Below are 23,136 nucleotides of genomic sequence, written 5' to 3' on the forward strand. Positions count from 1 at the left end.
AACCAGGAGGTGAAGGCAGGACGTGGTTGAACGCTACAGAATGGTGATACATACAGTAAGGTTTGTCCTAAGGTCTGAAGGGCCACAGAACAGTTTAAGGCAGGTGCAGCTGTGGTTAAGCTGTTTGCTCTCCAGCTAAATAACGGGGTCTTTTAAGCTCGTGAACACAGATGGTCCTCTGTGATTTGTGCTGCTTCTAGCATATGATCTCTGCAACTCTTTGGTGCTGCAAATAGTATGAAAAATAAATAAGAACAGTTTTATCAACAGATTGCTGCACAAAGTTGTGTTGGGGAAAAAAACCAACAGATGCTGCATAGGATTTAAGAAAACACATGATTCCTTTTAGGTATATGGCTGGATCAACTCCAAGAATGTACAGAAGGGGAGGGACCAATCTGACTAAATGTAAAACAAGTTAGCATCTTCTGATACTTCAGCTCAGTTGCCTGTGTAGCTGAGTGAAAAGCTGGCACTCTAGCACACCAGTTGCAGTGAACCTGGACTGATATGAAGTTGATTGCTGGAAAGGACTCTGCTGTAAGACCCTTTCTCTGAATCCAGTTTTGTCATCTAATTTTGACTCTAGCATCTGCCTAACAGGGCTCAAAATCCATTTCACAGAGTCAGTCATGTTGTTTGTTGCATAACTGTTTGGTCACCCAGCCAGATGTAACGGACTTTGATTTGTGTGCATTATTCATCAGCCCTCACTGGATTTCCCTGGTGGAGAGCGCAGAGCTTCGCAAACAGCCAGACAGGCATTTGTGTGAAGGGAAGCACTTACATGTGCACTCTTCACTCAGTTTCTCCTGGGTGCTACTGTGACAACTTTGATGCCTGAGAATAATGTCAAAATGTCTTAAATTTATTTTTCCACAAGACAAAGTCTGTGCTAGATTTATTTCAATATTTCAAATGTTCTCTTATTTTTATGAACAGTTTGCCTAACAGCCAGGATTTTATAAGCTCTTAAGTCCACTTGAAATAGAGGAGCTGAGATGTTTGGTGTGCTCTAGTGGGAAGATGAAAGGGCTGGAAGCAGCTTAGTTCCTGCAGCCTGACTGCTCCCGCTGGCACTGATTTCTGCATGCATTTCCACTCAGACCTTCACAGTTTGTGCTCTTCACTGCCCAGACATAAAACCAATCTCAGATCGAATCCCACAGCCATTGCCAAGTTATCCCAGTGCTGCTGATAGATGGAGCTGTCTGTATCTACTTGGATATATATATGTCATGTGCGAATTCAGGCAAATCCTAGCAAAGGAAATGTCAGCAGATCTGTGCTCAGCAGACTATGGTTGATAACTTCCTTTCAAGAGTGTGGCTGCTGTGAAGTGGGCACCCTGGTTGGCCATGGCTTTTCCATCTGTACTGGGAACCCTTTCTGCACACATAAAACAAAGACTGGAGTGGAGGGAAGGAAGCAGGCACAGGACATGAGGGCATGATTTCTGTTAGATGCCATATTAATGGACTAAGTCTGTAGTCCTGCATATCCCACTGTTCCCTGTTCCCATCCACAGCGCTCAGCAAATGTGGAAAACACTCAGCAGGCATTTATTTGTGTGTAACCAGGTATGGATGTCCGTGTCTGCAGGGTTTGTAGTAATTTCTGCAGGCAGCTGCAGAGAAGAATTTGTCACTTATCCTCAATTGTTCTTTGAAGCACACTCAGATAAAAATTTAAAATGATAAGGAAATTAACTGAAAGAAGGAAAGCTTCTCTCAGCCCAAATTTCAGGACTTTTCTCTCTATCTGTACTAATTTGAAAGCTGCTGTTCTGGGGCTCTTGCGCTCACTGCTAATGCAGCGTGTCGCTTTGTGCCACTGCATCGTGGTTGTGTTCAGACAGGAATTTGGAGAATATCTATACATATCAATAGATGGATAACTGCTCAGCGCATTTATAAATGAAGTTACGTGGGCAATGAGTACTATGGATGGACAGGATTTTCTGTACTACTGTCATACTCAGTATTTTGCACAGTAGGTGGAAGGCAGCTGGTGTTTATGGCAAAGTTACTGGAATGATCCCATCTGCAGCTTGCCCCATAGAGTGTGAAGGAGGCAGGGCTTTCACAGCTCCTTGTTGTTTTGTTCTTCTGTTTTGGTTTTTGTGGGTTTTTTTTTCAGTCAGAGTCTCAGCAAAAGATAAATCACAGCATAAGAGCAATTGCAGGGGTTAGCAGAGAAAAAGACCTTTAGGAGTATTCAGAATAAACATTACTAAAATATGGGAGAAAGCTGGGTAACATGCAATCCTGTTTGGTTTTCAAAGGGCACTTGAAACTGCCAGGCATCTGTTTTAGATGAGCAAGGCCAGTAAGAACAGAAATATACACATTTAAACGTCCACCTCCCATTTCTGATCCTGAGTTGGTTTTGCCCTTACTGAATAAAATTATTTCCTCTTGCTACAGGGAAATATAAAAGACTGTCTGAAACTTCTGTGGGTTCTGACTTGGGAGAAACAGGACCACACAGACAAAAAGAAAAGCTAGGAAATCCCTTATGAAATCGTTGCAGTTGCATATTTCTCTACACAATTTCTTTACACTGAAAATATTTTAAAAAAATTCTTAGCCTTGGTGTTTCTTTTCTTTTTCTTTCATCTTTGTCCAAAGTTTCATCTCTCAAAGACAAGGAGAGTAAGCTACGAACAATAGGTGGTTTGGTGGTTTGTTTTTTTCCCTACATGGGATTTCTGCCTTAAAAAAAAAAGAATAAATTAGAAAGCAATTGAAATTCTAGAACAGTAAAATGAGGCAGGGAAAGGCATCACAACCAGCACAAAATATCTTTCACCTTAACCTGAGAGAGAGAGAGAAAAAAAGCATAGCACTGCTCTTGACTAATGGTCAAAGAAATGGCCAGGAGGGATGAATGAGGGACACCTCTGCAAGGTTCAAGAAACTAAATAGAGTTCGGAGGAATAAATTACCCTCCATATCATCCACAGTAGGCACAGCTGCATCATTTCAGACCAGGCATATTGTTGGTTGGGGTAGAATTGCTGAAAATATCTCTGAAATAACAGAATAACAGCAGAGATCCAGAATAACGCTGCTGTCTCGTGAAACAGTCCAGAGAGGGCAGGGTATGACTTTGTCCAGCATCAGTGGATAAGCACAAGTGTGGACAGATGGATGAGAGAAGTAATCTCTGAGGGATATTCCACAGTACTGCAGGGAAGCACAGATAGTGAGAGGCAGAGGCAGTGATTTGTCTCCTTCCCCATTTTTCCAGATAAAGGGGATGAGCACAGAATGCTTCCAAGAGAGGGAAGTTTGGGGAGATTTCTGCACTTCTGAAAATAATTCAAAATGAACCAGTGAAAGCTGGATAGTCAGGAATTGATATGGCTGTCATCACTCTAATAGCTAAGCAGTAATTAATGAATTGGAATGTCGATGCAATACAACATGGCTGGCAGCTGAGATGAGCAAGATGTGTTCTTTTATCTGCTTTGTCTTCTCCTGGCAGCTGATCTGACTGGAATGACTTCTCCTCTTCTCATTCCCCCACTGCAGTTCAGCTCTGCCCAGTTATTTCTCATTGTTTAGTTCAAAACTCAGAACAACAGCTGCTTTTCTGCACCTCCTAGCTTGGATGGCATTTTGTCTGGGCACTGCTGGACACTTAGGATACTCAAGTAGCGGGGAAGCACTGTATTTCATTGTATTCATATGGCCTAAGTAAGGGAAAGTCAACCTATAAGGAAGATTGAGGTTCAGCTAGGAAGTTGCAAGGCTTTTGCTTTCTGTTAAGAAACATGTAGTAACAGTAACCAAGAACCAGCTTCTGCTGAGGAACTGATGAACTGCAGTGGTGAGGAAGAACAATAGCAAGAAAGTGCTGCATTTCGATGGGACCTGACTTCAGATTTCCTGTCAAGATTTCCAGGCAGACTGAAGGCAGCCTTTATGCTTCTTTCTATGTTTACTGTGGAAAACACGATAATTGTATTTATCAAACATTATTAATTCATTGTGCATGATGTAGCCCTCTCAAATGTCACATTCTGGGCCACAGGCTTTCACGAAGCTGTAGAATTCAGCATGACATGAGGCAGCTGTGTGTTTTGAAGGATCAAGCACCTAATATTGATGCCATGCCATTTGTCTTGAGGTTAATTGGAAGACCTTTATTTTTTACTCTTGAGTTTGCCTAACACGTGATGAATGTTAAATTCTGGGCACAGCTCCCACAGGGTAAGATTGCTGCAGAAATCATTTTACTGAAGCCAAGGAAAAGAATGAAGAAGATCTGCCTGTGGCAGTTAATGGGACATTCTGTCTGTTTGTTCTTTTACTGATTGGTAACTTTATGTTTAGAGAGCACAGAGAGCAAGTAGGGTCAGAAACCCAATGAGATGTCAATATCATACATGCTTCTGAGGAAGGAACTTAGTGGTTTCCTTTCAAAGGAAGCCCTATTAATTAAGCATTAATAATGTATTGAAGTTTAAAGGCTCAAGGATATTGAGGCCATTTCTTTGAAGATGCTGTGTCCTAAAACTGCACTGAAATTAATAGGAGAGGAAGGCATTCAGCACAGTGCACAGAGCTATTCCGAAGTTAATATCACAAGATGTCTTGCTTCTTCTTACTGTATTACGTTACAGAGCTCTTCAGACTTCATACCTTTTATGACACGATTAAGCAGCTCATTGGAGACAAACTGCCCTATCTAAAGCAGTGCAGTGCAGACTGTGCTCTGACACCTCTATCAGAGACTCTGGAAAACAGTGAGAGGCAAATTGTATTGAAGTGGTTTAGGAACCATGTAACCCAAAGCATGCCATCAGTGGCTGTCTTGAAACACAAGGCTGAGTCTCTTGTTTAACCCCTTGAATTTCTCACCCCATCTACTATCAGTATTTTGCTCTCACTGCTGCAATACAGCTATGTTTTTTTTTTTCCTACGTAAATTAATTGGCTTTGATTTCTTCTTTTGACTGACTGAAAGCTTTAGGTGCAATATGTGGTTTTGTTCACTTATATTAAAATTCAAGTAACAGCTGCATGATTGGGCATATATTCTTTATGGAAAAGTGCTGCTTACAAGTTGGAACCCACCACCCAAACCCATACACTTTTGCACCTTCCTTTAACAAGCACCTAATGAGCACAGTTGTGTGGGATCCCTTCTACTGAATCGTGCTATTTTCTTTCCTGAACACAGTGGGATGGTAACCAGTATTACAACCCTTATTTTCAAGTTGAATAAGTGAAAGTGCACGGTCACCTGCAAGATTAATAGCAAGGGAAGAAGGGAAGTTCTGAAGGCCTTCCTGCTGGCTCTGCAGAGGCCCTTAGGCTAGCTATCTCTTACCTTTGCCCCTTTCCTTCCTTATTAGTTTAGAAATTCTTAAGTCAAAACATTCACAAATGCAGTTGACAGAATGGAGAAGATAATGCAGAACAGGGCTGGACCGTACACACACTTCTTATTCCTGCAAAGTTCTGCTCACAGAGCTGTAAGCAGAACGCTCTTCCTTCAGTATGAGGTTCAGCAGTGGCAAACTTCTTTGTTTATGGTTCCTCAAGCAGCATTTAATGGCTTTGGATGCTCAGTGGCTCTCACCAAAAGCCAACTACATATGGGGAGTAGATGCTTGCTATGTTGTGACATTGTGCCACATTGTTTGTCACTACTACCTGCATACATATGAGCCTGCTTGTGTGAAATCTCACCCTTTGGCCCATGATTTTAATTGCAGTCAGACCAGAATGCAAAATTACAATAAGTAGAAAGCACAGAGTGAAGTCTGTGCCATAGCAGAGTTCCCATGGTAGTGCTTTGCTTTTGCCCTCAGACATGATAAAAACAGGTCACATCCATTTTGCTTCTGTTGAATACTGTTTGGAATTCACAACAGCAGTGAGAGCTTTTACACATGGGGATGGTGGAAGAAGGATTTATGGAATTGGAAAGTATTAACTTAATGAAAAAGCATTTGCATGTTTTCTGAGTGAAACGTTATCCAGAAAGAAAAAAAATCTGGCATCGCTGATGAAAGCATTTTGTTTACTGATCCCCTTATAATCCTTTGTTTTCTTTTTCCTCTCTCCTCATATGGTGATGCATTCAATGTAGGCTGTAGTATTCATAGGCAAGCTAACCTTTCTTGTCCTATAAGTATTCAATTATAAATGATGCTTTATATACTGCCTGAAATGCGTGTAGCATTTTTAATATAAAAGGCTGCATAAAACATCTTAAATAATAGCTGCATTATGTAGAGACTCATTTTAAACAAAGTGAACATTAATTATAGAAGGCTGAATCTTAAGCTAATTGCACCTGCTTAGTTTCCCTGCCGTCTGGTCCACTTTGGACAAGTGTATTCCATTTGATTTGAGAGGCATTTGTTGGTATGAGCCAAAAGCTCATACTTGTATACTTGTATGTACTTGTATGACTCGAGATGGTTTAGATTGAGAAACTCTGTATTCTCTCCAAAGTTTGGGCAACCCATTCTTGGTTAAACACTGTAGAAAAAGTCCATGTAAAATGTAGTAACTAATAATTCAAAATAATTACAAAATACATGAATCCCCTGACATCCTGGAATGGAGTTTAGCAAAAACATTAAATTTCTACTTGAATGAAAACCAAAACAACAAACAGCCAACCACATCCTCCACTGTTGTCTGTAAGGCCAATTTTCTACTAAATCATGTCTTCTAAACCTCTACAAAAGCATCTAATTTTAATTAGCAATAAATTAATGCCTTGCATTATGTTTATTACAAAATTACACCATTTTCTTTCTAATCTCTAAACTGTGAAAATAGGGTAACAGTGCTAAAACTGATTTTTATCTATTTAATGCCAGAGCAATGCTAATCAGGTCATCAAAAGCAAAACCCTTAGGATATGAAAGCAGCATACGGAGTGAATAACATCGCAGTCAGGAATTCAGATCAATACGTTCAAATACAGAAAGGCTTTTTTCCAACCTCGGTGAGCCTGGCTCTCCACAGTTTAGCATTTTTCATTCCTGTGGAATGAGGGTGAAGGGGATGAAGAACTGAGACCCGGCAGGATGCTGCTGGCTTGTGCTTGGATGTGAAAGGCATCACCAACAAACCTGTTGTTTAAGTATAGAAAGTAGATAACTAATAGCTGAGCGCTCTGTTTACATCTTCCAAATGGGCACGCTTACTGGGAGGCCTTTCATATTTACTACTGCATTTTATATATTAGCATTAGCCTTCCAACAAGATGCAAATCTTATGCAGATGTAACAGAATCTGCATTCTGGTACCTGGCTTCTGAGACAATATTATCAAAATAGTTTTACAGAACACACCACCTCCCTTTGAATTACAAGCCTACCCATTTTAACCTCTAAGCCAGACAGAGTTAACTGATGAGTCTGTGGCACTGGCACCTTCTGGCATTTGCATCTACATCATGTTTTCATGATCTTGTTTGGCACAGTTTTCCCCTATGGATGGAAGTCACTGAATACTTGACATCTTGCAGGATTTAGCCTTTAATTTTATGCTCCACAATAAGATACATCTCCAATAACCTGAAAAAAAAAATGAAAGCAACATGCTATATCTGCTCTGAATAAATATCCTGTCTCATGTACAGCAGCTGCACTGAAATAGATCTAACATAACAGTGTTATATCAGCACAACTAGTCATCTCAGATCCTAGTGATTTCCGTACTGAAGAGAACACTGTAGCAAATGGAGGTCATTTCAATAACCTTCAGCACTTTGGACAAATGTGGTGCTTTGGACTGGCTCTGTTAGGGGCAGAACACATTGCTGGGGCTAACACAGCTGCTGCACAACTCCCTCTGCTCTGCTCAGTCAGCAAAGAGTCTCTTCAGCTGGATCTGTTTATTTCAATGCCTTATAGAACCAACAGTATTCCTTGGAATCCAAAGGCACATAAGCGTTCTATGCAGGTTCCTACCCCGACTATTTTTAACTATGCAGTAGAAATACAAGATGTTGAGGTATCAGAAATGAGCTTTTTTTTTTTAGATACTGAACCTCTTCCTAGAAATACAGAACTGGTTTCTAGACCTTTTTTCCTTCTGAATATCTCATGTGGCAGCTCACAATGAAACAAAGGAGCTGCCATGCAGGTGCCTCCCTGTTCTGGTAGTAACACAGGAACATCAGAACCCTCAAAGCATGCCTGTCTCTGGTTGTGGTACTCAAGCAGAACTGCAATGAGATATAAAATAGCTTTCCTTTAACTGAAATAAGAAGGAAGCCGAGATTATTTTTTATTAGCAATGTCATGAGATGGCAGATACAAAGAATCCTTTTCCTTGGCAATAATTCCTGAGCCATAAGGTTGAACCTGTTTATCCAGGCACAGTGCCTCTCTGTCAGATGGGCATTGGTACAGCACTGGGTCTGTACAATTGGTGTATGAGCATCAGGTGTAAGTGGCCCAGATAGGATTCCCAGCAAGGACTGTCCATATGTCTGTTAATTCTAATTTTGTATTCCTTTGTTCCATCACTAATCCAAGTGTGGGTCTATTTCAGAAACAGAGAACAGCTTTTCTTTTTTTACTCCTGATACAACTTCTTGTCTACTTTCTAAGGCAGATTGATGTAATAGGTCAGGAGAAGTTTCCAGAAGATGTGGACTCCTTCCTGCCCTTACCAGTCCCCTGTCTGCTTCCAGAGAAATGAGAGCTTCATAAATCTTTCTAAGCAAAGCCCTGTATGATCCATCAGAGCAGCAAGCTAGACTTCACACACAGAACGGAAAACTGTGTTCAGCCACTCTGTGCTATTTCTGTAAACATTTTGCCTGGACTGGTATAAAACAGAGGATTCAGGGTTCAAACAAGAGCCTGGTAGTGGGCTTTGCCTGCCCAGCTCCTCTCTCAGAACTATGTGCCTTTCTCCTTGACTTTCTCAGAGGCCTCAGTTTTCTGTGGAGCAGCAGTAACCCCCTCGTGCTCTCACCTTACCTTAGGCTGTGGGAAAACAGCACATCTTACTGTATTTCTTCTTTGCTTTTCATTTTTATGTATCTAGTGAAGAGATAAGGATCTGGTATCTATGGAAAGTGCAGAGCAATGGTAGGTCATGCTCTTTGATAGAGAAAGCGATTGCACAGACATCCAATTATTTAGTACAAATCTTTGATAATCTAGTTTTCTTACTCACTTCATACAGTCTTTGTTTCCATATTAATGCAAGAGATTTGAAAAAAAATGCCAAAAATCTTACTTCTCCTGATAGTGCTTTTGGAATTAGCCTTACTAAACGTTGGCACAGTACAACAAAGCAGAACTACAGAGCTGGTGCCTTCTGATTTTGGTTTAATTTCAATTCTGAGTACTGGATTTTTTTGTTGTTGTTTTCTTCTGGACCTGACATGTATCATTTAGGATTGGCCACAGAGTGGGAAAGCTGATACAGTTTTCTATTGTATAAGTTTCTACAAATATCGACAGCAAGCAGTTGCATTTGGAAGTACTCAGCCTCCCTTCTTAAGCTGCCTGCCTCTGCACACAAATTTCTTTACTCTTTTCTAAGAAGCAGCTGCCTCTGGTTGTCTGTAGCAGTTTTAACTGTGCATGTTACTAAAAAGTTGATTTTAATACAATCTAGTTTTCTGAGAAATACTATGTAAAAAGTGATTGTTGTGCTTTTGGGGGCTCACTTGGTATCTTTTCCTATTGCTGAAACATCCTGAAATCTTTGAGGACTTCTGCTGTAGATAAGCATAGAAGTAACCTCCATGAACCAGTGCTGAGATTCAAAAAAACCCACCAAAACCTAACAACAGTTCAGTCTGAGTCTGACTATTTTGCTGCTCAGATGTTTTGGATCATGGCTTGGGATTTGCCATTTTCCAAGTGTTTGCATTATGTAGTCCAAAGCCAGAACACGGTTGGAGTTCTCTAGACAGAGATATAAACATTAAATGAAGGTAATGCCCTCCGCAAACTGTAGGGAGTACACAGTGTGTCAGTCCTTTCAGTTTAATGTGTCACCAACCAATTAATGGAACAAGCATGAGTACCACAAGGGGATTTCTACATCCACATGTACCCATTCCACAAGTAAGTCTGGACTTCTGGTCAGCAGATAGCAGTGGTCCTTCTCTCAGTACATTTAATTAACTTCAGCTTTACTTCTGGCTGCAATTTACAGTTAGTTAAATCACAAATATTGTTTTGTTAGGGATAGAACCGTATGTAGCCATCCTCATCTTTTAGTCTGAATGTCACATTCCCTCTGTAAGTTTTAATGACAACAATTTTTGTTATGTTGCTGGAACTTCTCCCAGGGTAATTGTGCCTTCTGTACACAATGTGCAACTGAGAAACAAAACTGCAACAGAAGGCTGCAAAAGCTCACATCATTCCTAGCTGTGTATTTATGTTAAAACTCTTAGACCTGGTGAAAGGATTGAAAGTATCCAATTACAGAAATTAAGCTAGTGATATTGAAGATAGCTGAGCTTTCTATAACTCAAGGAAAAGATTGCTCTAAACATGGAAATTCGAGCATGCAAAGTTGAGACATTTGCTTCTGGCTCTGACCTGCCCATGTCTCTTACTGTCTGTCTGCACGGCCTTGGAACAATTATCTTGTATGTTTCTCTGTTAACATTTTACATTTTAAGCATTATATTTGCTCCATGCCCGTTTCCTTCAGGATGAAGGGAAGTCATGTCTTTATAAATCAAGTCCTTTCTACTCTTGGCTTGTCAGAAAGTTCAGGGAAGTTATTTAAGTAACAGTCTCATCATCCACAGCTTAGATTTTTGTCCATATGGCTGTCATAATATTGGTCACAAAACCTCACTGGTTTGCTGCACTGTGCTGTAGAGTTTCCCATCAGATACAGGTAACACCAGGACGACTGCAGTGGGGGATAACTTAAAGGCTTTTGCAACACTCATCTCCCTGCCTGAGCATTATGGTATAGGCCAGTGAAGCAAGGAGCTACGTATTCCTGTTCTCTTTCTGGAACTCAGAGCATATTTCTGAAGGAGAAACATACAGACACAGCTATGGCCTATGGTTCACTGTCATTTCTTCCTGTTCAAAATGAGAGACTGGCGAACTTGGCAGAGGGGAAAAAATGATTCAGTCCACAAACTCAGGCTCAGATACTGACTACTGTGCTTGAAGTTCACTCACTTTGTCTGCAGTTCTATCCTTAAAAAACTTGATACATGAATGATCAAAAGTTACAAAACCTCATTTTTTATCTGAATTTAAGTTTAGTGATCACTTCCTCAGAAGTCACATTTTACTGCCTGAGAAACAGCGAGAAGGGGCTCCAAGATACAGGCACTTAATTGAACAGACACTGTTTGGGAACTCGCAGAATGGCTCCTGTGTTGAAGATGATAACCTGCTTAGAGTTTCCAAAGTTCTTGCAATTATGTGTTTCCCATGCACTACCTTAATTTTATGGTTTGTTTATTTCTAGCTCAACAAAATTCACCGAAAATCCATGAGGGCTGGTGGGCATACAAGGAAGTGGTCCAGGGAAGCTTCGTTCCAGGTAAGTGCAGTGTAGAAATTCTAGCTCTTCTTAATTTTTCAGTGGAATGAGTATAGTTGGGGTGAGGGAGAAGTATTCTTTGGTTGTTTCTTAATACATTGCAAAGATGTGAAGAACACAAGGACTCAGCAGCACATTACAGTGAAGGATAGAAAAGTTTATAAGTATAATCTCCATGGCTGCTTTCAAGGAAAGACAAATTGCTTTGAAGACATTCCTGTTAAAGATAACGTCTTCCTACTCTGAAGTTGTGCTGTACACACAGAAATGAGGCACAGAAGATAGAAAAGCAATATTGTGCTTAAATAGCAGCACTTTCAGACAATCCTATCTCTACAGATTTAAGAAGAGTGTGTTATGAAAGCAATGATTAAAACATGAAACTAAAGTTCCACTGAGTTTTGTTTTGAAAATAAACACTGTGGGGAAAAATGATGAAAGCCTAACCTGGCTTTAATAAGATTTACTAATGGTAAATAATCTGTGAGCAGCCAGAAGGATATAAATGAGCATCACCAGCTGAATTTACCTGACAGGCAAAGTGAAATTCATGCTAACAATAATCTGAACGTACGGCTCGTTGCTGACTGTGCTTCTCCGAAACGCTCACACTAGGAGTGCTAATGCTACATACTGCTTAAATAAGCTGTGGTCTCACTAGTCCTTAGCTTGCTCTTCTTGAGTCTCTCTAACATTTCAGGATCCAAACTGCCTGAGATCTGAGTAGTTTGCAGAGCTCTTGTTTTGTTTGTGACCTGCGTTTGATACCTGATTTGTGTGCTGTTTCTTTATTTTTTCTTCCTTTATAACAAAATGACTTTGCTGGCCTTCCCTTCAACTAATTCTCTGAATTCTGCACAAATTTGTTTTCAAGCATTTCATAAAATCAGACCGTGCTTCAGTACATCCCTGTCTGTACATATTCTGGGACAGATTTGAGAAACATTAAATCCCTTTCCAATCACATTACTTTCAACTGCACACAGGATTTTTCCCAGGCTCTTGGATTCACAGTACTCATCTCCCAGCAGCTAGCAATCACTGATGTGTATCTCACAGGTAGCAGAGATAGGCAGGGATGAGGTACAAGACTTCTGACGCTGTCTTCCCAGCTCCCCTTCTTGCACTGCTCAACAGGGTAATGGGAACTGTCAGAATTACAGTATCTGTGGTTCAGGCCTTTCTTAGTGCTAAGCCTTACTTGTGTAAGGGTGCAGAGCTGCCCAGTGCAGGAAGGCAGGAGCATCACTGGCTGCCTGGGTCTCTGTACATGCCAGAGATCTTTTCCATCTCACACCTGTTCCTAAAAGCAAAGGACTGATGTTAATTTATGTCATGTATGCACACAGACTAGAAAGTGCTTTAAAGCATTAATTCAAGGTAAGTTAGGTCCTGAAATAAACTTCAGGGAACATTAAGGGTTAAGAACGGGTCAAGGTTGGGGATTGGCATAGTAATCAATCTGTATTACATACTTTCTGTACACAGAATTTGACTGTGGAATATTTAGTCATTTGTGATGGGTAAAAATATGTTTGTGTCTCCTGTTTGGCCGAGTTTTGCTTTGAATACATTTTGTAAGCATTTTCAGGGTGACAGAGGCAATTGCAGTTCAAACAGATCTGTACCATTTCTTGGACTTCAGATGTATGCTCATAACTTCTGGTATTTTGTGTCTAATAGCATTGATTCTCTAATCATAATCTTATTTTGTTCATCACATCACAAAAATGGTCTTTCTATACACAAAATATAAAGGTGATTAAAGCTAATGTTCAGTCATGGAATTCACTTGCCAAAACTGCATCCTGTTACCAGGATGTAAATTTGGGGAGCATGTGTTAATAAGAGAGCACAAATATTTCTTGCCTGTGGGAGAGGGGGGACGACAACACCATTTCTATGGCCCTCACTGAGTTGCACCAAGTCTAAAGTTGCTTCACGTGGTGATACTGATAATCCTACCTATAAGGAAGTCCATCTCTACCAAATGACAAATGAACTTCTGTGAAGCAGATACTTTTCTTCTTCCTTACAATAAGAAACTACAAAACAACTTCCACACCAGAGAAAGTTCCAAAGCCACAATGGTTCATTACTGGCTATAGACGACCAAAGTAAAGTCTACCCATTTGCGATTCCATGATGAGAAATCTCTTCTTTAGTTTCTACTGTAACCCATTTTACTATAAAAGGGAAAAAGACTGCTGGAGATCAATGCTGCTCATGCCCTGCTAGGATGATGTTGATGGGATTATGCCCTAACATAGGCCAGCTGGCAAAGCTACACAGACTCCAAAGGAACATAGGGGCAGTGTCTGTGAAGCACTGAGGAGCTCCCAAAATGAAGTATTTCCTCCTTGGAGGAAGTGATTTATAAGGGGAAAAAAAGCCTGAAATAAGTGACAATTGTGGTCATGAACGCCAAGGCCTGATTTTAAACTTTCTGCTTTATTCCTGTACTTTTGTAGAAGCCTATGCAGGCAGGGCAAGTGTCCTCAGCTCTTCCTGTGTGGGCTTCAAGATTTTATTTTTTCCTTTTAAAAACGTACACGTCCAAAACTAACCTTTGATGGATACATCACTGTAAGAACCATGAAGCATTTGTTCAGGGCCTGAAATGGAGATATTAAAATTAACATCCATCTACATCTAAAAAGCTTCTGTACTAAGCCATCCTTCAGTTACATAGGAGTCTATTTCTATACTGAGGCCAGTAATCACTTGGTTTAGCTGCCTACACAGTACAAAACAAACCTACTGATTGCTGCTTCTGAATTGATTGCTTCTATACTAACTACAGCATTTCTTGTCTTCTTTTGGAATTTAAGGAGGCCATAGCCTTGCTCACTGTCTGGTGCATTTGGTTTGTCAGTGAAAACAGTGGTGCTGTCTGAGCTACAGTAGTGTGCTAAACAGTCTGCACACCTCTTCAAAGTCACTCAGCCTAATGCCATCTCTGAAAAATTAGTCAGCTGTATATAATTATTTGCTGGAATAATGGCAGCTCTTCCTTTAGAAAGCAATATACTGACATAATTCACTTCTGCAGGGTGATAAAGCACAGACTCTGGTAATCACTCATTTATTGAGTGGAACTTAAGTTAGTATATGTAGTGTATAGCTCTAGTGGTCATTAGAGGTAGCTGGAAGGAAATACAATTTTTATTTTTGATTTTTATTTTTTTTTACTTCTTTTGGAGGTTCTACAAAAACTGTTCACAAATCATGTAACTAGAAGGAAACTAATCTGTTTTGCCTTTTTTTGTTCTGTTTTGTTTGTTGTTTTTTTTTTGTTTGTTTGTTTCACTTCTGTTGTCAGTAACTGACCCTTACAAGGACAAGCCAATAAAGATGCTATCATTAAGTAGGAATACACTTTTAGCATTTTTTTATTTTTTTTTTAAGCTTTTTAAAGCTAAGCTATATCTAAATTCTGCAGTGACTTCCCAATCTACACAGGAAATTTTCTTCTAATTGGTTCCTCATTTCTAACTTTGAATTAGCTAGAAAGCTCCCTAGAAGCCTTTCCTGAATGAATAATGATGGTCAGCCTCAAACTAGGATTTAAATCTGCCACTAGGGCTTTGGAGTGGTCTTTTGTCCAGAAATGCAGAGTGACAAGCAATGAGAGGATTTTAGGAGCTCCCTTTCTAAAAGGGAAGGGAAAAAGGAGGAAAGGGAATAAAAACAGGATGTGTGTTAGTGACATTATGTTGTTTGAACTGCATTGCATGAACTGTGATAGACTATTGAATTCCTGCCCTTAGATATGACCTATGGACTTTTAATGTTCCAGTGGTGGGTAATAATAATAATCAAGCAAAAACAAAGAGTACCAACTATGTGCATGTGTTCTATGTTTCACAGTAACAGAATATTTATCAGAAGGAAATGACTCTAGCTTTTTGTCTCTTCTTCCATTATTTCTGCTTAGTGGTAAGATTATAGCAAAACTTTGAGTCTATGCAGAGGGAGATATACAGGACCTCAGGACATTACACATACAGTTCTCCAGGGCACTTGTGTGAATTGGCCACAGCAAAGGACTCTGAAAATCTGTTACCAGCATTACCTTACCAAACTTAGGGTTGGAGCACAGATCTCTGCTGATGTGGTCTCAGATCTTTCCTATCAGTAACTAAGTACCTTTCTTGGCTGATTTATGTTCCCTTCCACCCCTCCTAGTTTGCAGCCAACAAAAACTGCATGTAACAGAAGTGTCTCAGACTTTGCTTTATTGTACTGACAAAACCAAATGATTGAATTTATCTCCTGTCTATTTCTAGCTACAGACATGTACTGCAAAGGTCAAGACTTCCCTTTAGAACCTATACGGGACTGAACAGCATGATGCATCCTGCTGTGTTACCAGCTGCCTTGGAACTCTCCTCCTCCTCAGACACAAGTAATATCCTCCCATCTGCTTCAGGAATATGCTAGCATGGAAGAGCAGACCTTCAAGGCAGCACTCTGCAGGTCCCTGTCAGTTAGTGCTCCTCACCCTTTACTGTTAGGTCAGATGTCTGAATGCAGGGAGAAGTCATTCCAGTTGCTTCTTGATGAAAGCAATTTACTGTACAGTAACACTATTATGGGTTGTAAGAAGAAGGAGCAGTTAGGTAACACTAACTTTTTATGGCAGCTGTAGTTGGTAAGGACTATCACAGTTTGCATGGATGGCTTCCAGTTGTAAGTACATTTAAGAAATAGTGGTTGCAATTTATACCCTCAAACAGGTGAGCAAGGAAAAGTATTCAAAACATCTGCTTTCATTCACAGTGGCATTCTACATGCACTACAGAATCCTGAAGAACTAAAGTTGCTGTCAGTTTTCAATATTATGGCAGCCCACTCTGAAATTTTTGGAAGTGAAAAGCCAGCAAATCATCCTGTTGTCTTTTAAGGTTTCATCCTTCCAAGATAAGCACATCTTAGGGTGTTTAGTTTTGTTGTTACTGTTTTTATTTTTTGAAATAGGATCATTGCTGTGCAAGCAGAGTTTTGAGGGTTTGCTCTAAACAACGAGGCTAATACCAGGGAGTTTTTTTCCCTTAGGTTCTTCACTGTGACCTAAATGCAAAGTGAGGAATTCTAAGTATAGATAGTGGTATACACAGGATAAGGTTTATTCTGTTCTTGACACGCTGCTAAATATAAAAGCAGTTGAAACAGTGGTGCTAAAACATAACTGAAAGCTTATAAAACCTCCCTTATTCTGAAGGACTGTTCAGAACAATTCTAAGTGCTGAACAGCAATGCTTCCACACATTGGTGCTGCTGAGTGTTTGTGCTGGGATATTCAAATAGTTTATCTCATCTTAGGCCTTGACAGGCTGCTCTTCATACAATATCAGCAGCTCATGTCACCCCTTGGCAATAGGGATTTTAGTGATATCCATGTGCTAAAGGAGGCACAAATAAATCTAATGGAAGAATCAGTGGCTGCTCAGTCTCAGAGATCCAAAGTACTTCTCAGTTCTCCAAGCTAATAATCCACAGTTTCTCAGAGGAGAAAGAAGTCACTGAGAACAGTATGTTTCTACATTAATAGTGTTCTTCTGTAGTGGAATGCAGTTGTTTTAGTCATGGAAGGGACGCAATGGTTCAGCTTTTGTTTGCTTATGATTTTTTTTTCCTATAAAATGGTACAGTGAAATTGAACTGGGATGAAATGTTACCACTGAAATAGAATTAATGAGTGCTTTACTCTCCTCCTGTCATTACGCTACTTACAAAAACACTCTTGTAAAGCACTTTGATGAAGAGAAGTATATTTTAAGTTACTGTTTGTAACTAACAGGAATACAATTCTTACTTTTGTGAGAGTATTCACACTGGGTTGTTACAGCACCTTCAGGAAGATTACTCCCAGCTGCTACAAGGGTGATGAACCCAACATCACTGAGGAGTTCAAGTTAATACAGCAATTCACACATCTTACTGGTACAGGTTAGTGTTATGTAAGTAGGATTTGCCAAGTCATATGGAATAAAATATAGTAATTGCAGACACACCCTGATCTGTAGCCAAAATAAACTTTTGTGAAAGCAGATCACACAGTTGCATTGCATTTGTCTGTTGCAGCACATCTGTTACATGTTGCCAGCGAAGGATTAATTGTTACTCATAAGAACTTCCCTGTGAAATCCAGTCCCTTGCTTAAAGGAGAAATAAGTCAAAAAGAACAGAAGTGACACCATTACCTAAAGCTAGATCCATCACGCAGTATGAAAGTACTTTATCTTTACAGACTGTTACGAGTTAATTGTAAATATGGAATCAGAAATCTGTAATATAGAATTTACTCAGTAGCTCGCAAGAGTTTTCTTCCCCAAAATACTATGTGCATGTATGTGTAGAATTACCTAGGCCCTTCTGTTATGGGATTGCTATTGACGTGATAATCTAAAGCCACTCATTTGCACTCACTGAAAATACCCTCCTCACGTAACACCTCTAAAGAAGTCAGTTGTGAACTCACTGAACCGTGCATCCCCTAAACATACTCAGGAGCAAAATCCATCCTCAACAATTTGCTGCGTCTGCTTGACTAAGAATACATGGACTCATTTGGAGAAACTTCACTGCTGTTGCTAACACATATTGAAATACAGCTATTACATAGCATCACACCACCATTTTATTTCTGGCACATGCTATTTGCAGTCACCAAGTCACTTACTACCTCTTACAAGTAAATTCATGCTAAAACAAAGTCACCTTCTTAATGCATTTCCAGCTACCTGAGGACCCTCTTTAGAGCTCTAAATCACACTAGAATTAACAACTTCAGCCAAAATAGGAAGCTTTCTGAATGTTATTGAACAGATGTGTTTTTTTTTTTCTACTAGTGAAAATATTACTTAGAATTACTCCTTCTTCCTTTCTGAATAGCATGTGGTTTTATATTAGGACACTTCTTCATTTTGTATTTCTAAAATGTATGAAAATGCATTAGTGCTTCCAGACCAAGCAGTCACCAACTTTATAGTCAGGACATAAACCCTGCAAATAACAGCATAACATCATAATGGGAAACCTGACAGGTCGTTAACTACAGCTGTGCAAATGGCATTGCTATAATTCACAAGTGCCCATAGACAACGTTACAGCCTTTCAGTAAACATGAAATATGTTGCAGAAAATAACCAGGTCACACAGAAAGCCATTCACTTCACACCTGAGAGCAGCACTGGTAACAGTGCCCCCCAAAACAGGGGCACAACACAATGCAAAACACGGCAATGAGAACAGAGCAGCAAGGTCCTAGGCTACAGCAAGCAAGGATTTGTTCAAATACAACAGCCATAAGCACAGAAATAAAGAAGAGAGGAGGGCTACCTAACTTCAGAAGGCCTGAGGTACACAAAGATCTCCAGCAAGATCCCCCTGCCACCACTGCCAGACCTTAAATGAGGTCTGGGAAGGGGTGGATCCTGACTCCATCCCTTCCAGTCAATCAGGTTCATTGCATGCACCTGAACTCTCCTGGGTTGGCCCTGCCTTTCCACCAGGTGCTTCATCACTACTCTAAGCTGTGACTTGGCATTTCCACTACACCAGGGTAATTTTTTTAAGGATCATTTAATAACCTTCCTCTGATTTATTTTGCATATCTCTTTAATAATCAGGAGTTTCACTTATGGGGACTTCAGTGGATGCTGAAGATCTTCAAACGGAGAAATTGTTTTACAAATATTAAGTGAGATGTAAATAAAGATAGAAGAACTGAGTTCAAGGTAATATTAGGCAGACTTGGGGAGAATTAACCAACCAGATAGATGCCTCTGTCATCAGACTAGTCTGCCTAATCACCACACTGCTGGTTATTGCTGTTCACTATTGCACGTTAGGTCATTAGCCAGGAGTGAGTTCTGTTTCCATTTAGATTTTCCTAACTAGCATTCAGTCATCTTCAAACAGCTCTTCTTCTCACTCCTAAATTAGGCTTTCTTAAAATAAAGAGGAAATAAATGTCTGAAGTTTAATAGGATTTGGCTGAAATGCTTGCATTGCATGGCCTCACCAGGCTCTATTATTCAGATACTGTCATCCTCAGAATTACCTGGTAATTTAATGTGCATTTTAAATTGGCTAACAAGAATATAAATTAAAGTAATGGAGAAACTAGTCTCTGAAGATTTTATTGCTCACTGTAATTTTATGTTTATGGACATATTGCTTTGTGGCTGGACTTGGGCCTTTTTGACTCCAGAGTATATGGTAAGAAGATGGTGCCTCACTTCAGAGCCTGGTGAAATCAATGAAATCAAGTCCTTCCTCTTGACTCCAGCAGGCTGTGCTCAGGGCCATAGTTACATCGTTCTGTCAATTGTTTGTTTAACTTCCCAGTTAAGCATGCCATTCAGTGCAGTTTCATTTTTAGGAAATACTTTTAAATACTGCATCCCAACTTGTTTTACATTTTTCATGAAATTCCTACAGCTAGTTCCAAATAAAATAACAGTTATAAGGCTAAAAAGAAAAATGAAGATGATGTATTGGCTAAAATGTGAAATTAAATGTGATTTGCAAACAGAGATAAGATTCTCTTCCTACACTTCTCAGTCAGTGTAATCACAGTATTGGAATTCTGCAAAGGACCAAAGGAAAAGTAGAGATTAAAGTGGCAAAATTGAATTGAAATAAATGAATCTTTTCTCCTGTATTAATGACTGTCAAGTTTCCGTCTGCCTTCCATTGCTTCTCCTTTGTTGCTGATTCTGAAGCTACTCTCCCTATAGTCTTCTTTGAATTAATAGTATATTCAAGAAGGCACGAATATATAGTTAAGCATGAGTACAGACACACAAATAATATTTGTTGAAGATAATGGAAATTTTTTACATCAAATCATGAGTATTTATGGTTATTTGAATCATCAAGTATAATAAGCACAAAATATTTGTGTGGGTTTTGAGTCAAAACTCCAAATCAGCACAAGATTGTAAAGAAGATGATGAGGCAGCTCCAGAACATGAATCTTTTAAAATACTGAAAAATTACTCAGTTTCATAAACAACACTTCTTGTGTTAGAAAGTCCCATTTAAAACAGTGATTTTGTCTCACCAGTTTCCCTTTCAGAACTGGTTTGGCAGCCTAACTCCCAATGGCTTTTTAAGACTGATGGCTAGAACTAGAAACTCTGTTTGTTGATTTAGCATGAGAACAACTGGACAAGCAAAAGGAGCTAAGTGATTAAAATACAGTCTCTCAAAAGTTCTGAGAATTAAAGTCCAGCTTGTTTAGGCAATGAGATAGGAAGATCCAGTAGGCACTGTATCAGTACAGTACAGTCAGCCTGAAAATGGTTGTATTTCTGTCTGCAAAGTTCCAAAGTGTGTGAATCATCTTCAGTTCAGAACTTTAGTCCCTGCAAGAGTGTTATTTATTTATTCTTCCAGGGGTTGGATGGGGTAAATAAATATGAGATAAGCTCCTGTCCTCAAAACTCTACCACATATTAAATGGAAATCTAGAGGAAATGAAATGACAAGAAAGTGAAATGACTGCTATGTAGCAGTAAAGGCAAATGAAATGGTTTCAAGTGAAAGGTGTGCTTGTTTCTTGCCTCCTTCTGGGAAGATTTCTGGTAAATAGGGAAGCTCTTACTGAGATACTGGCCTTTAATTTTCAATTTCCTGCTTGACCTTGTTCTGCAATATGAGCTTGCATTGGTTTTGATGCAAAAAGTACATAAAGACACAGTCCACCATTTTATAGGTATTACCATTGCTGGGCCATATATTTACAGTGAGAATTTTGTGGAGCAAGCTGATTGTAATTGGAGAAGTGGGGATCCTTAGTTGCAGGGTCTTAAAATACAAAGCTGTTGAAATAACGTTAGCTGACTTTCATAAGGAAATACATCCAAAACCATTTCACAGATATATTTTTGCTGACCAGTCACATTTCTCAAACTGTATTACAGTACAGAATGTTACTCTCTGTGTTAGATTTACCTTTGTGGAGAAACAGTACACTAAATCTCAGAGTATGATCAGGCTGCAAACAATGAGTCTGAGGGATAAGAAGGGTGGTGGGTTGTTCTTTGTGTTCTGCACAATCCTGGCACTTCTGTAGAAAGAATAGTTTTGAAAAGCCCTGCTGTTTGCTGTCAGACCATAAATGAATGTTTTAGTCATACATTTCTGTAGTGAAGGCAAGAGGAGTGGCATGAGAGCTGCCCTTGTGCGTGCAAGTAATGGAAAACTCCCCTCCCCTCCAAATTCATGGCTCCATGGCTCCATACGTTTGCTTTTATATCCAGCTTCCTGCCAGAAGCAGCACAGAAGCAGTCTAGCCCTGCATACATTCTTGTGTGATTATAAAGACTTTTTACTGATGTGACTTCAAACTGTCTTGAACAGCACAGAGGTTCTCTGTATTGCAGTGTGAAGCATGCAGACACATTCCTGTTTTAGAGATGCACTTTCCTTTTACAGCAGAAGTGTAACACATAGAACCAGCTTCAGGTGTCCTTTATAGACGAATCTCTCAGGCTGATGTTTTTACCACTCCTTCACTCCCTGGTAGGTATTTCCAGTGACCCCAAGATGACACGAAGCATCAGCTCCAAATGGCTACAGATAATCTCACAATGCCACTTCATTTTATGCTCTCTCCCTGATATATGATATCCTAATTATTTATTTATTTATGTATTCATTCATTCATTTATTCATTTATTTATTTATTCCTCAAGTCTGAATTCACTGCAAAGCTTAGCAGAAACAATCAAAGCTCAGCCTGACCTGTCTATGAGCTGAGGCAGACTTTCTCAGTGCCCCTCAGTGCCCATTGCTTCAGCAGCAGCATTCAGCCACCCGGTGCAGCTCACCAACCTGCCTGGTCCAGAGCATAAGCACAAGTAACTATATTTAGGTATTGCATTAATAAGTGATGGAATTCTGCTTCTGCAATTTTCTTCATCTAAAACAGCCAGAACCTTCAAAAACACCCAGCCACTGCGTAGGGCGAGCCAAGCAACCAAGGAACAGAGGAAAGGGTCACAATATTAGATTTCTCTAACCTCTTACCATCTGAATTTAACTGTTCTATTCATGCTGGCGTTAGGTGTCTGGCTTTTTTCAAGTTCCACCTCAGGACTACCTGCTCTACTGCACGGCTCTGCAGTCGGGCTGCATGCAGACATGCATGCACTCAGGTGTTTGAGATATAAACACTACCTGTAGCATTTTTTGTGTAGGACCTACATCTGTGTAACAATAGAATAACACATCTGTGTTAGAAATTAATCTAGTATTTGAAAAACAGCAGATGTAAATTATGTGATAAGATATGATGAGGCTTAATTCAGGTGTGTTGATGAATAAATTGCTCCTTGAATATTAAGTGGCGTTTCTGTGTGAAAATGCACAAATAAATTATCATGGTTTTATTATTTTTTTCAATTGAAACAACCACTGAGATGCACGGCTGTTTTTCCAGCACTGACTTGTCAGTAATGTCACCTTACTTATGCCTTAAAAAAAAAAAAAAACAACATTTTTTAAAGCATTACATTTTGAAGAGAATATTTTCCTGAAAGGATTTGGGCTTTTAACAATTTGTTTTTGAGAAATAAGCCACAGGAAAATAGGATGATCT

General features: G+C 39.6%; 1 protein-coding gene across 1 annotated transcript in view; it reads left to right on the forward strand.

Moving 5' to 3' along the window:
• Nucleotides 1–23,136, forward strand: part of CA10 (carbonic anhydrase 10) — a 152,998-nt gene that overhangs the window by 19,819 nt on the left and 110,043 nt on the right. The window contains exon 2 of the mRNA XM_042865248.1: nucleotides 11,448–11,522. Within this exon, the coding sequence (XP_042721182.1) occupies nucleotides 11,448–11,522 (75 nt within the window). The remainder of the gene's footprint in view (nucleotides 1–11,447; nucleotides 11,523–23,136) is intronic.

The sequence above is a fragment of the Lagopus leucura genome, unplaced genomic scaffold (assembly GCF_019238085.1).
Source record: "Lagopus leucura isolate 7727_CA_CO unplaced genomic scaffold, USGS_WTPT01 Super-Scaffold_797, whole genome shotgun sequence".
In the NCBI taxonomy this organism is placed as follows: Eukaryota; Metazoa; Chordata; class Aves; order Galliformes; family Phasianidae; genus Lagopus; species Lagopus leucura.